The following is a 12,536-nucleotide window of genomic DNA, read 5'->3' as shown; positions in this document are numbered from 1 at the left end:
GTCTGGGATGTTTGTGTGGACAACAAATCCAGTGGGAAAAGCCCTATTGTATCCTGGTCCACACCCACTGCAAGCACTGGCTCCATCTCACCATCCCACAATGGTGACCACTGTGGATTTACCAGGCTCAGAGCAGGGAATCCCCATTAGTCAAGTGGGAGAGAGAGGATAAGCAACGTTGGTGTTGATGGAAGAAGGTTGGAAAGGGGAGGTCCCTGGGGAGGCCCCAGCAACAGGGGTCCTTACGTTGGCGCTGGGTGAACGTTGAAGATGATCTGTGGTCGCGGCGGGGCCCACTCCAGGTTTCCACGCACCCGAATCCTCAGTTTGTAGATGTCAGCGTGTTCTCCATCGTCAGGAGAGATAGGCAGAGAGTCAGGGATGGGCAGGAGCTGGGAGAGGCAGGCAAAAGGGTCAGATCCCTGTCTGGTATTGCAAAGGCAGTACATCTGGTTGGACTGCCAGAAACCTGCAAGTGCAGCCCTCTGGAAAACTGCCTGGCACCAAAATGCTGCTCCAGATGAAAAGGGGCTGGAGAAGGGCTGTCCCCAGGGACCCCAGCACTCTGATGTTGGAGGCTGCTGTGGTAGAGCCCTGCTTGGATGCACCCACCTCCAGAGCCCAGGCAAACTCCCTCTTCCAATTCCAGAAAGGGATCACTGAGATGAGCAAAGCCCCTCAGCAGCTGGGTGAAGCCAGGGGTTCAGGGAAGATCAAATGCAATTGGTGACCGTGACTCACAGCCTTACCTTCTGTGGGGCATCGTGCTCGGGGACTAGCCACTCCAACTCAGAGGCAGCTGGGAGCTGCATGCCCTCAAACTGCTTCAGCAAGCCCATGGCCACGGCCTCTGCTGAGTTGGAATTGAGGAAGGAGTGGGATCTAGACAGAAAAGAGAGTGGTTAGTGCTCTCCTCCCAGCCTCCAGTGCCAGACCCAGCTCAAGCCATACAGATGCTCCCTTCCACTCTGGTTCCTTATTTCTGCACTGCTACACAGGCTTAAAATTGATATGTGTGATTGATTTATGTCTTTGCAGCTGTCCCCAGTTCCCCCTTTGAGTCACAGCACAGCAGTGAGGGTTAGAGAGAAGGTGGCAGCACCATGAAGTCTAACAGGCTGTCCCAGCTGAGAGGGAGAGGCAGGGGAGGCTCAGAGCCAGCAGCAAGCCAGCAGCCAGTCCAGATGCTCCAGGTTGTCACCAGATTCTTACCTACTAGGAGGTATGGGCATCTCTCCTGACACCAGTCTATATCATATCTACCTCATGTGAATATCCTGATGATCCCCAGGTACTGCTTCCCAAATTTAAGACTAGGACCCAGTGCTCAACAGCTAAGCAAAGGGAGGGAAGGAAGGATGTCTACTCCAGTGCAACTGATGCACATGGAAGAGCAAAGTTAGCCAGGAAGGAGAACTTGGTACCAAGATGTGTCACCATGCGTTGAAGACGTACATGGAGTCCGAGGAGAGAAAGGACTTCCTGGAGTCTGGGTTCTTCTTGATGTCTGCATCTGAATCAAAAACAGACAAGGTGGAAGAGATGGGGCAGGGCAGGGCAATACACTCACTTCAAACCAGAGCTTCAAGGTAAAACTCATCCAGGTGTGAAAAGCATGTGAACTACAGCATCAACTTCTACCAGTGGCACTGAGGAGCAAGGAGGGGTGCAGTCTAATCAGTCAGCTGTCAGAGCTACGAGGGAAAGGTATGGTGGGATGCTGTAAAAACAGCCAGCCTGGGGGTTGGGGGAGACAAGTGGTTGCTGGTACAGGTCACACACCAAGTCCTAGCAGTGACACAGCCTGAAACAGAGCACACACAGGAGCTTGGAGGGCAGGACTGCAAGGTTAGCAAGAAGGTTTAGTAGCTCTCTACAGACAGTACAGATGCTGGAGGTGATTAGCAATGGGATGCAGAGCCCTTCTCTATACTTGACTGCAAAACTCTAAGATCAGACAGTGGCTGTACCACAGCTTGTCAGTGACTGCACAGCCGGGGCTGGCAGCCTGTGCCCAGCACTCCACAGACATGCCAGCATCCCTGCAGAGAGCAGCCAGCAGCCATGGGGCCAGCCCTCTGCAGAGGCCACAGACCCACCTCCTGAGAAGAGAGGGGTCCATGAAGAGGTGCAGGACACTGAGGTCCTGCTCCCTCCACTCCTCCATCAGCTCCCAAACAGCCTTGGGCTGTCCTGCACCCTGGGGTACTCAGCGGTAGCTCCACCACTCATCTTTCTTTCACTCCAGCAGGTGTGAAAGACAGGGGATTCATCTCAAGAGTGGAAGAACCCTGGGACAGAAGATATCCAGTAGCACACTACAGGCAGAGGCAGGCAGAATCCCTGCTTCATTACAGATAGACTCCCAGAAAAAAGGAAGAGGGCATGCAAGGGGAAAGCACTACAGGTCAGGACAGAAGAGAGGCCAATGCCACAACCTTCAGTCCAGCAGGTCTCCTGCTTTGTACCTCTGGGGAGCTCTAGGAATGGTCTGAAGTGACCATACCACCCCCAAACACAAGCCTGCAGCTTCCCCTGTCCCTGTGCCTGGCATGGGGAGGCACAGCTCAGGGTCCCTGCTCCTCTACTCCAAGAAGGTCGACTAACACAAACCTGCACAGAGTCCACACGATCCCAGCCAGGCACCAACTGCACACTGAGGCCAAGGGAATCACAGCCTGGCCGAGCAAAGAGTGTCAACCCACCCCAGCTTCCCTACAAAGAGCAGGGCTGTCCTGGCAACAAGGGGAGCAACTCCTGCAAATTTACAGGCTCACACTTCTGGAATTCAGCATGGATGCCTGACCCTCAATGTTTGACACCCATTGCTAGAACAGGCACAGGGAAGCATCCTAATGTGCTAAGGAATCTGCATATCTACATCATGCAAACAGACTTCTAGCGCAGAAAACAGAGAATTCACGAAAACAGCCTCCTGACCATGTAGAGCACCAGCCAGACACACCTGCCATGCTCTGGTGCCTCCTGCTCTATGCAGAAAGGTGCCACATGGTCCTAGATTGTGACGAACATGAGCCAACAGCTGGGCACACACAGCACAGCAGGGGCCAGGTGTTATTACAGGGAGGCAGAGCCATTGCACTCAGGCACTGACATGGTCTCAGGGATGAGAGGGAGCCAAATCTGACCTTAGGCTCCCGCAGGAGCTAGCACTGAAATTCTGCCACCACTGGCTTCCCAACACTAACTGCAGACACTCCCCAAAAGCCTCGTTAGCTGCACAAAACATCTCTGCTGCCAATGTTATCACCAGGTAGGATAGTCTTCAGGAGGCTTGTGAACAGCCCCTACAGCCCCTAAACCCAAGGACATCACTCTAGACCCCATATGCCTGCTTCAGGCCATGAGACCCACTAGATTAAAGCCCTGCTCTGTGAACACAGCAGGGCTGACCAGGAAGCTCTGAGCACCAGCATCTCCATGAGGAGCAGTGTGCTGGTGCCAAACACCCCACACAAGAGATCAGCAACAGCTCAGCAGGCTGTTCCCTTGCTAAAGCAAACAGGGAGCACATGAAGGGTATTTAATGTGGCCAGCAGACCAGAAGGATAACCTAGTAGTACTGTAAACAATAGAAACATTAAGCTAGACCTGGCTGCATGTGATCCCAGCGCCTAGGGCCTCCAGCATGAACAAACTGCCTGTGCCCTGTCTGGTCTCACTACTTTTCCCTTCAGGACTTCTTTTCCATTTGGAAGGATTCCACTCCAAGTCAAGTCTGAGCAGAGTGGGAGGGGTTGGCAGTGGTTCATATTAGAGTTATGGCACACCAGCTCTGCCAACTCAAGCAAGATAATGCTCCCCAAGGCACCTGGGATGGAGACCTGGTCCCACACTGAAAAGGACTGCTCTCATCCAGCTCAGGCTCAGACTTCAGCACCTACAGAGCCACAAAGCTGTGCCATCACCCTGCCAAGCCCTACCCCAGGCAAGACAGGTCTTCACTGCAGCAAATACCTTTGATACATCCAAAATACTGCACAGCAAAATGCTCTGGGGGATGGAGCCCACGACACTGATCCTCTGCCTCCTCTCTGCTCAATCCTGCCACAGCTATTCTTGCTGATGTCTGGATGATACTGGAACTAACTCACAGTTCCAAAACCAGGCAGATTTCTGGGAAGTGTGCATGTGCACACACACATAGACCTCGCGTACACACACACACACAAGCGTGCTGCAGGGAGCACTGCAGGGTACCTGAGAACAAGGAAGCCATTGACACTGAGAGGCCGTTCTTGGACATTTGAATCAGGTTAGATCCATCGTTACCATCTGTATAACATGGTGATGACAAAACAGTTGACTTCAGTGCTTCGGCCAGGCCAAAGAGAAAGGGCACAATACAAGAGCAGCACTCACACAAGGAGGGCCCAGAACTGAATTGGCACACCCCTCCGTGGGCTTCAAAACCTCGCCCTCATGGACTGTAAGGAGGGGCTTGCTGTTTATAGTCAAGGGACGAGAAGTTTAAAGCTGGAGACTGGACTGCTCCATCTTCTTTTTAAAGATGGAAGTACTGCTGAGAAGTAAGTCATCCACTTCAGAGGATGAAACATGGCTCTGAAGGAAGAGGATACCCAGGGACACAGACATGTGTCCTGTTGGTGATAATCTCAGCCACCCAAGCTGTCAGGAACAGAGACTACAGGTCAGGATGTTACCAGCACCCACCACCCAAGAGGTAAGTGGTCAGAGCTATGGCTCCTTTTGCCTGGGGAGGAGAAGAGCAGGATGGCAGCTCTCCCACCTCTCTCTAGCTGTGACAGCCACTACGTGGACCAGGCAATGAAATGGAAATCACCTACCAGCCAGAGGCAAGAAATGCTACAGGGTTACAGGGGGTTTCAAAGGAAAGTCATGCCACCACATGAGGGAAACTGGTTGCTCTGCTTATACTCAGCTCAGCCATCTGTTTGGGAAAAGCCATCTCGAAGGCCAGAGGGACATGCTCTTCTTCAGTGGGACTGACCTCAGTACAATCACACCAAGGAGAAATCTGTCTCTACGCAAGAAGCCAACACAGCCATTCCCTCCTACCTCGGATCTCGTACTCCTCCACATCCTCTGCAGAGCCAGAGTCAGAGAGCCGCATGGAGCCGTGGGAGCTGAACTGGGACCCGCTGTCTGTTGCCACAAGACCTGGGAGAAATGCATCACAGGCAGGTCATCAAAGGAAGCAGTCTGGAGGGTCACTGACTGCTATGGTAGAAGGGGATAGCAAGGTACAGCCAGGGAAGGGAGGGATGGAGCTCAAGGATGGAAAACACTATGGGTTCAAAATGAAATTACATTCCATAACTCAGTGCCTGCAGCACAAAAGTGTTATCAACGTGCAGTATGGGTCCCATGTGGCCTTCAATAACAGCAGTTTCACAAATCTCTGCACCACCTTGGTAGCAATATGACTGTTTCCCAGGAATGGGCAGGAAGACAGGATGCTTAGGATAGGTAACAGACAGAAAACCCACATCCCACCAGCTGATAAGCCCCAAACACATCACCCACTGTCTGAGCCCATTTCCTGGCAGGCAGGGAACCGACTCGTGCGGATCTGCTGGCGCCGAATGCGAATCTTTTGTTTAAGCTCCTGGATCTCCTTGTCACTGTCTTCCTCCTCCTCCTCCTCCAGCTGCCGGCTCATCATGTTGCATTTCATCAGCTCAATGGCAGCGATCAGGGACTCTGAGATGCTGAAGTGGGCATTCTCCTGCAAGGCAAGAGCAAAAGCATTCAAGGCTATACCGTGGACAAACTAGGAAGACTTCATAAAATCTTCCCCACCTATGACAGGAAAGAGCTTATTACTCATGGATGGTGGTTGAAAGACCTTAATCCCTGCCAATCCCACAAAATATGACTTCTATGAGGACCTAGAAAATAAAGTCTTCTTGGGCACCAGAATACTCACAAAACACAAGAGGCATCCTACAAAGAAGATGTGAACACATCCACTCTGGGGGTCAGCACATGGGCCCTGAGGAGCCCTAACATCTTGCAAAGATGTTGTGTATATGCTGGACAGGCAGATCCTGGCTTCCAGACACCACCAAGGAGCTCAACTTTGAAGTTCTGTGCACAGCTCTACAGCAGAAAATACCATGGCATTATCCTCCCCACAGAGTGAAGTATACCTGAACCTGCAGAAAGATACATTCTCTAATGCACATAGGCTGCTGCTGCTTCCCTCACCTTCTCCAGGTCTGCACAGCTGCCAAAGTCCTGCTCAGAGAGGTAGCTGATGAGGGACTGTCCTTCCGAGGGTCTCCTGAACATCCCTTCCCCCGAGCTCAGATACTGTCCAGAGTCTAGAAAAGCAAGAGACAAAGGCATGAGGGAAGGACCTGCTGCTATCTCCATGCTACCAAGCCCAGTCAGCATCTCACAAGCAGGTGCCAGCAGCTGAGGCCACCACAGCTGATGGAGGAGCCTGACCAGGAGCGAGTGTCCCCACTAAGGCTGGCTGTACTCACCATACTCCATGTAGAGGGAGCTGGGTGTGCTCAGTTCACTGCTCTGGGTGGAAGCAGAGACCGGCCCTCTCCCTCCAGCTGGATCACCATGGGACTCTGGAAGGGAAGATGACACCAAGCACACCTCAGTATCCCAGAGGCATCCAGCCATTGCACAGGGTGAAATGAAACAGGCTTGGCATCACACACAGAGGCACAAATGGACAGAAACAAGGAGACATCTTCCTGCTCCATGCCACAGCTGAGGGCAAGCCCAGGAGAGGGCAAAACTAGAAGGGCATTTCAGGCATTAGAGAAGGGGAAAGGAGAGAAGTTCATGAGAGCCATGGAGCAGTCGAGTCCTGAGCCTTCCTCTCTTTAGCCCCGACTAGAGCTGGGGGACACAACAGGCTCCAGCAAGTGCCTCTTGCCAGCCCTTTCTTCCTGCTGGAACATCTTTGAGGGAAGAGTTAACCCCCAGAAGAGAGAGTCAGGAGAGGAGATGAGGGGAAACCTCATCTAGTAGTTGACAGATCTGTGGGTCTCCCAGCCCTGCAAAACAGCCTGGACACCAGTGTAAGGGGGCACCTGAAGGACAAGCCAGGGTTTCCTGCACACAACCCCTGGATGCAGTGCTCAAGGTGACTTACACGGGCTGTGGGCAGGGCTCTGGCCCACGCACACACGGTGGTGCAACTCCCTGCCAGACTGAGCTGGCAGAGACTGCCAGGAGCTGGCCTGAACGGAGACCAAGAACAGATGGTGCCCTATGGAGAGCCATGGCCCCAGGGAGCACCTGGACAGAGCAGCTGGGTGACAGAGGACTGCTGAAGGAGACTAAAAACACCCTGACTGAAATGGGACAGGAACAAACAGCTTTGGATATGGGGCAGGTCCCAGCTGACATCCTAAGCACAACAGAAGGGCAACCCTGTCCTCTCAACCTCCTATTCATTTTCGTTCTCAGATTTGTGCTGTAATTCTGAGGTAGATGGAGGCTCCTGATCCCACCAACACCAGCCTCTCCCTGCCAAGACCCTGAAGCAGCAGTCACCAAGATGGGGCCTGGAATCAACCCAAACCACAGGCTGGGAGACAAAGGAGACCTGTCAGGGTGGGAGGCTCTCACAGCTTTTCGCTGCAGCCTGGAGGGTGTTCTGCAGCCCCCTCAACACAGAAACCACTTCATGGGATGGATGCCTGGGGGATGCCACATACAACAGAGCCTACTGCTGAATGGTAAAGCGAGGCATCATCTGCTAGACTAGGACATAGGGTTGGACACATCTGAGTGCCCACAACTCCCAGGGAGGACCCTTCCTAGCCACAGAACCCTTGGCACCCAGATGTGAACTTGACAAACCCAGTGCCACTGCTCAACAGATGCAAAATGAAACAGCCCATTTTTTTTTGAGCTGCTGACTCTTTCTGCATGGGGGTCACAGGGATGTCAGCACCCAGCACCTCTGCTTAGGGGAAAACCTGCCCTGAGTCCAGAAGAGCATCTGGGAGTCCCAGCTGTGGGTGCATACACAGCTGGAACTCAGCCAACATCAAACGCCCCTGTGCCACAGATCCACTAAATCAAAGGGAAAATAAGATGTTCAAGCCCCTGCCTGTTTAGCTGCCAGCCCTTATTTCATAGGTGAGAGATGAAACCTCTCCTGGCTCCCAAGGCAGTGGGTGGAAGGAAGGGCAGGGGATGCAGCTCAGGGACTCGGTGGCCAGCACTCCCTAATGCCATGCAGGGGAACTGCAGGCACACTTCTGAGTCTGGTCCACTGCTCCCAAAACCCAAGCTGGGATCTTCAGTCAAGCCACATGCATAAACCTGACCACACTTCAAAGCATCAGCTGAGACACAGCAAAGAAAGAATGTTTTTGGTTTTCTAAATGGACACTAATGGTTTGATGGCAATCCTGAACTTGATGCAATGATCACTAATGAAGGGCTGTTATACTGGCTCCCAAACCTGCCACTGGATCTTCTATTATAATGGTGATATCCCTGAGGCCTCCTGGGTAGACAGAGGAGGAGAAGGGCAGCATTAAGAGAGAGAAAACAGAGACAGACTGGTTACTACTCAGCGAGGCCCTCCACTTATCCCATGAAGGTAGCACTGGTAGAACAGAATCCCTCAACTGTTTGTTCCCTCACATCCCACTCCCTGCGTCCCCATGCATTCACCCACTCAGGAGCACAGGAGGACCCGGCAGGTTACCAGTGGTATGACATCCTACCAGTAGGATGAGCCCAGGCCCCACCCCAGTGCCTTGCCACGGCCCCATGCCCCAGCCCAGCAAGGCCAGTGGGGAAGCAGGACAGCTAATGCCACAGTACCACTGCCATTTTCTAAGATTTTTTTGGTAAAAGCTGCCCATACCAGTAACAGTCTGGTCCAGGGCATTCTGGGAAGGAATATGTCAGCCCATCATTCCAGTGTGGAGCAGGTAAGCTAAGGGAAAAGACCAAATTTCCCAACCATTTGCCCACTGCTCCTCTCCCCAGTCTGAGCTATGGAGTCAAAGGGGTAGCCAGTATCAGCCTCCTGGTACCAGGGACTCCCACACTGAAAAGCCACCCCAGAAAAGCTGTCCCATTACCGTGCAACTTCCCCGAAGTCACGTTGGTGTCGGAGTGTGAGCGCACGTGGCTCTTCTTGAGGATGCCCTGTGGAGCTGATGACTGTCCCTCCGAGAAGCTGGACCGTCGCAACAGGCTCAGGCCCCTGCTTCCACCTCCGCTCGCCCCCTGCTCCCCCAGGGATGATACTGAGTCCAGCTTCTGGGAGCTGCTGGAGGAGAAGAGTTTGGAGCTACTGCTCTTGGAGCTGTTGGTGCTGGCGCTGCTACATGCCCGGCCCCGGCGTCCCAAGTTCCCGATGGCCAGGTATTCCGGCCCATCATTAACATCACTCTGCGGATCATCCTGACTTCCTGTCCAAGTATCCTCGCTCTGGCTGGTGGTGCTGGAACTCATCTCGCTGGTTGGAGAGAAGGGGTCTTTTGGTGAGGGGGTCTGGGTGACAGAGCCAGGCTGCTCCAGAGTGGACCTGCCCTCGCTGAAGGAGGAGGACCGAGTGGACAGGCAGCGCTCCTGGGGCTGGCTGGAGTTGGAGCTGACAAAGGAGCTCGCTGGTCTCCTGTCTGGACAGAGGCAGGAGCATGATGTCACACTCTGGCACAAGCAGACCAGCACACCCACCCACCACAGGCAAAGGTCAGGGATCTCCCTCCCATCATAGGCAGAGATCTCCTCACACACATCCACCACAATGAAGAGCTGATAACAAGGTAAAGTCTCTTCTGTGTCTACCCTGAGCTCCCCAGCCCACCCTTAATACCAGAAAGGCCAGAGGAGGCTGGATGGTGGAGGCTGGAGGAGGACCCAAAGCAGCGCTGCTGGGTGCAGCCAGCAGTGGGGACGTACGGGGACCCAGGGAGGGCTGTCAGGCTCTGACTCTTGGTCACTGGAGACAGATTGTCACTCCTCCTGGTAAGCTGAAGAGAAGTGGAATCATTAATAAATCGGCATCTAGGGAGCTACATGTCAAAGGAGCAGCAACACAAAGGGATCGACCTGCGAGTGCCTGGTCAACCAGCCAGCAAAGAATGCAGCAGCCTTGGGCACAGGAGGATGGGGAGGGAAAAACATGGCAGCACAGAAGGGAAGTGGGTCAGGCTCCTGTTGGGAAATTACCATGCTCTCAGTGAAATGATCCAGGCAGCCCAGTGCTCCAGGCAGATGGCTCTCGTGTCCTTCAGCGTTGTGGTCACACATCTCCCTTGTCTCAGCAGAAGGGTCTGATGTGCACAGGGATGGCAGTGACGTTCCGGCCAGCTGAAAGAACACAGCCCCCATTTAACAGAGCCTCACTAATTGCTCTCCTCTGGGGAGCTCTGTGCAAAGAAAGCAGCTGCTGTTCCCCTCCTCTGGAGAGGGGCAGCTGGCGCAGGGCTGTACAGGGAGTCTCTGGTATAACCAGCAGGAGTGGACACCCAGGTGTCCTGGGGCATTGCCCGTCCCCTCAGAGGGTGACTGTCCCTCATGACCAGGCAGCTCTGCATGCTGGCCCTGAAGCCTGGGACTGTTGGAGAGGGCTTTAGAGGTGCCTCTTACAAGGAACTGGTCCTCAGGTCCTCTACTCAAACCCTGGAAGCCAGCCTCAACCACTACAGGCTCCACTACAGGCCCCACACAGCCATCCCACCCACCGCGACCCCTGCCAGGTCACACAGGCAGCACAAGCACCAGTTCCCTGCTCTCCTCCCATCTTGGAGCAACTTTTGCTACTTCCAAGTCCAGCCCCTTGTCCGAGGGCTCTTTGTGCCCTGAATGTGACCTTTCAGGAGCAGCCACAGCCAGTCAGCATCTGGGGAGAGCCAGACGTAAAATTGCGACCTCAACTCACCATGGAGGTGTCGATCTGAGCCAGAAGCCTGGGGTTGTTCTGCTCAACAGCTTCCAGGCACTGCAGCATGGCCGTGACGTGGGCGTCACTGAGCAGGAAGGCAGTGTCTGGGGAGAGAAGAATGCTGTTCGGGGGAGTCCCTCTCACCCACGTGCTTAGACACCGGTTGCTCACATGCAAACCAACTTTTCTGCTGTTCCCTCTCACCCCCCACAGCTTGGAACCACCACCAACTAGATATTTTCTTAATAAGAAGCAAAAGGCCCGTTGCTCTTTACCTGCATAGAACTTCCTGATGTACTGCCGGTTCCCCAGGAGCGGCCTCAGCTGTGCCGACAGGCAGTGGCACTGCAGGCTGTGCTGCAGCCACAGCTGTGCAATGGCCTGGTCTCCTGGGCCCTCTGGGTCACGCTGGTCACTCTCCTGCAGGCTGATGAACTGCAAAGGGACATCAGGCACAGGTTAAGGCATGCAGAGGCAAGCAGGTGAGCAGGGCTTGTTCCACCACATGGCTTTGGTCCTCTCGATAACAGCAGCTTTGTCACCGTCAGCAGGAAGGAGGACATGTCCCAGCAGCTCCCCAGCCACCAGGGAACCAAAAGCACCAGGCAGGAACAACATTTCAAAGGTCAGCTAGTGACCAAAGTCCTCCAACAGCCACCAGCACAAATTTCTCCTGCACACTCTCCCACTCATGTGTTTTGCCTCTGACCTGGAGGAACCCCTGGAGGAACTCCTAAATCCAACCTGACTCCAGTGGTGACGGTCACGTTCTTGCTGACACATTAATTCCAGAAGGTTATGACAATGCCTGAGCTGCTGCAGCTTGAAGAGCTGGACTGGAGTCACACCCCACATCCCCCCAGCAGCAGGCTGGACACAGAGACTACCAGTGGTCAGTCCTTTGTGCTCACCCATGGTGGGGATCATGGATGTCAGCATGGGGCAGCCAAACACCAGGAGCATCCCTATGTGCCAGTGGTTGCCAGAAGCCAGGAATGGGAAAATAAATGCATGGTGAAGCCACAACCCAGAAACGGGACAGCCCAGACCGTTAGAGGTTTGCACAGATGCATGAATCACCCCTGCTTACACACAAGCACTGCTTGTGCCAGTTCCCTTGGTGATGCCCGCTGCACCCGGCCCAGCCGAGCTGGAGACTGGCCTGGGGGAAATAAGCAGATGATTGTCTCAGCCCAAGCCACACTGAGTTCCCAGGACACAGCTTGTACCCAAACACACGGCTGCTTCAGCCTCCACAAGCCCTGGAGCCACTTTACCCACAACAGCCAAGGCACCACTACCCCACTGGTGAGGCTCACAGCCCAGCTGCCCCCTCCCCTCCCTCTGGGTACACCAGGCCACCCCATCAGAACCCACCTTCTCCAGGTGATGAGCAGAGCTGGGACTCAGCCAGCGAATGTCCTTCACAAACTGCCAGTAATCCTTCTGTCTGCAGCACACCTGCCCGGGACAGGGACAGTTAGGTACCACATCCCAAGTCCCAGTTAAATGACAACATTCCCCGTTAGCCCCTTGCTGCCATGAGAGGATGTGCTGCCTGCCTCAGTTTTATTCAAACAATGAAGTTTTTTTCTTCTTAGTTATTCTTCCCGTTAGAGAGGAACTGCAGCAGAGTTGCTGTTTTCCT

The 12,536-nt window shown here is 54.0% G+C and overlaps 1 protein-coding gene across 9 annotated transcripts in view; it reads right to left on the bottom strand.

Moving 5' to 3' along the window:
• The window catches only part of RUBCN (rubicon autophagy regulator), a 29,761-nt gene that overhangs the window by 5,563 nt on the left and 11,662 nt on the right, over positions 1–12,536 (bottom strand). For 3 of the 9 annotated variants that reach the window (XM_032698396.1, XM_032698400.1, XM_032698404.1), the window contains exons 3-17: positions 12,266–12,349; positions 11,164–11,323; positions 10,886–10,992; positions 10,174–10,314; positions 9,818–9,974; positions 9,078–9,620; positions 8,447–8,491; positions 6,495–6,590; positions 6,214–6,329; positions 5,530–5,731; positions 5,062–5,163; positions 4,222–4,296; positions 1,456–1,513; positions 750–882; positions 247–392 (exon numbers count right to left, since the gene is read on the bottom strand). In XM_032698396.1, the coding sequence (XP_032554287.1) occupies positions 247–392; positions 750–882; positions 1,456–1,513; positions 4,222–4,296; positions 5,062–5,163; positions 5,530–5,731; positions 6,214–6,329; positions 6,495–6,590; positions 8,447–8,491; positions 9,078–9,620; positions 9,818–9,974; positions 10,174–10,314; positions 10,886–10,992; positions 11,164–11,323; positions 12,266–12,349 (2,165 nt within the window). The remainder of the gene's footprint in view (positions 1–246; positions 393–749; positions 883–1,455; positions 1,514–4,221; positions 4,297–5,061; positions 5,164–5,529; positions 5,732–6,213; positions 6,330–6,494; positions 6,591–8,446; positions 8,492–9,077; positions 9,621–9,817; positions 9,975–10,173; positions 10,315–10,885; positions 10,993–11,163; positions 11,324–12,265; positions 12,350–12,536) is intronic. The other 6 variants (XM_032698398.1, XM_032698402.1, XM_032698397.1 and 3 more) reach the window with 3 other exon arrangements.

This window comes from Chiroxiphia lanceolata, chromosome 10 (genome assembly GCF_009829145.1).
Source record: "Chiroxiphia lanceolata isolate bChiLan1 chromosome 10, bChiLan1.pri, whole genome shotgun sequence".
Classification (NCBI taxonomy): Eukaryota; Metazoa; Chordata; class Aves; order Passeriformes; family Pipridae; genus Chiroxiphia; species Chiroxiphia lanceolata.
The sequence above is the reverse complement of the archived record's forward strand: the minus strand, read 5'-3'. Positions and strand labels throughout refer to the sequence as shown.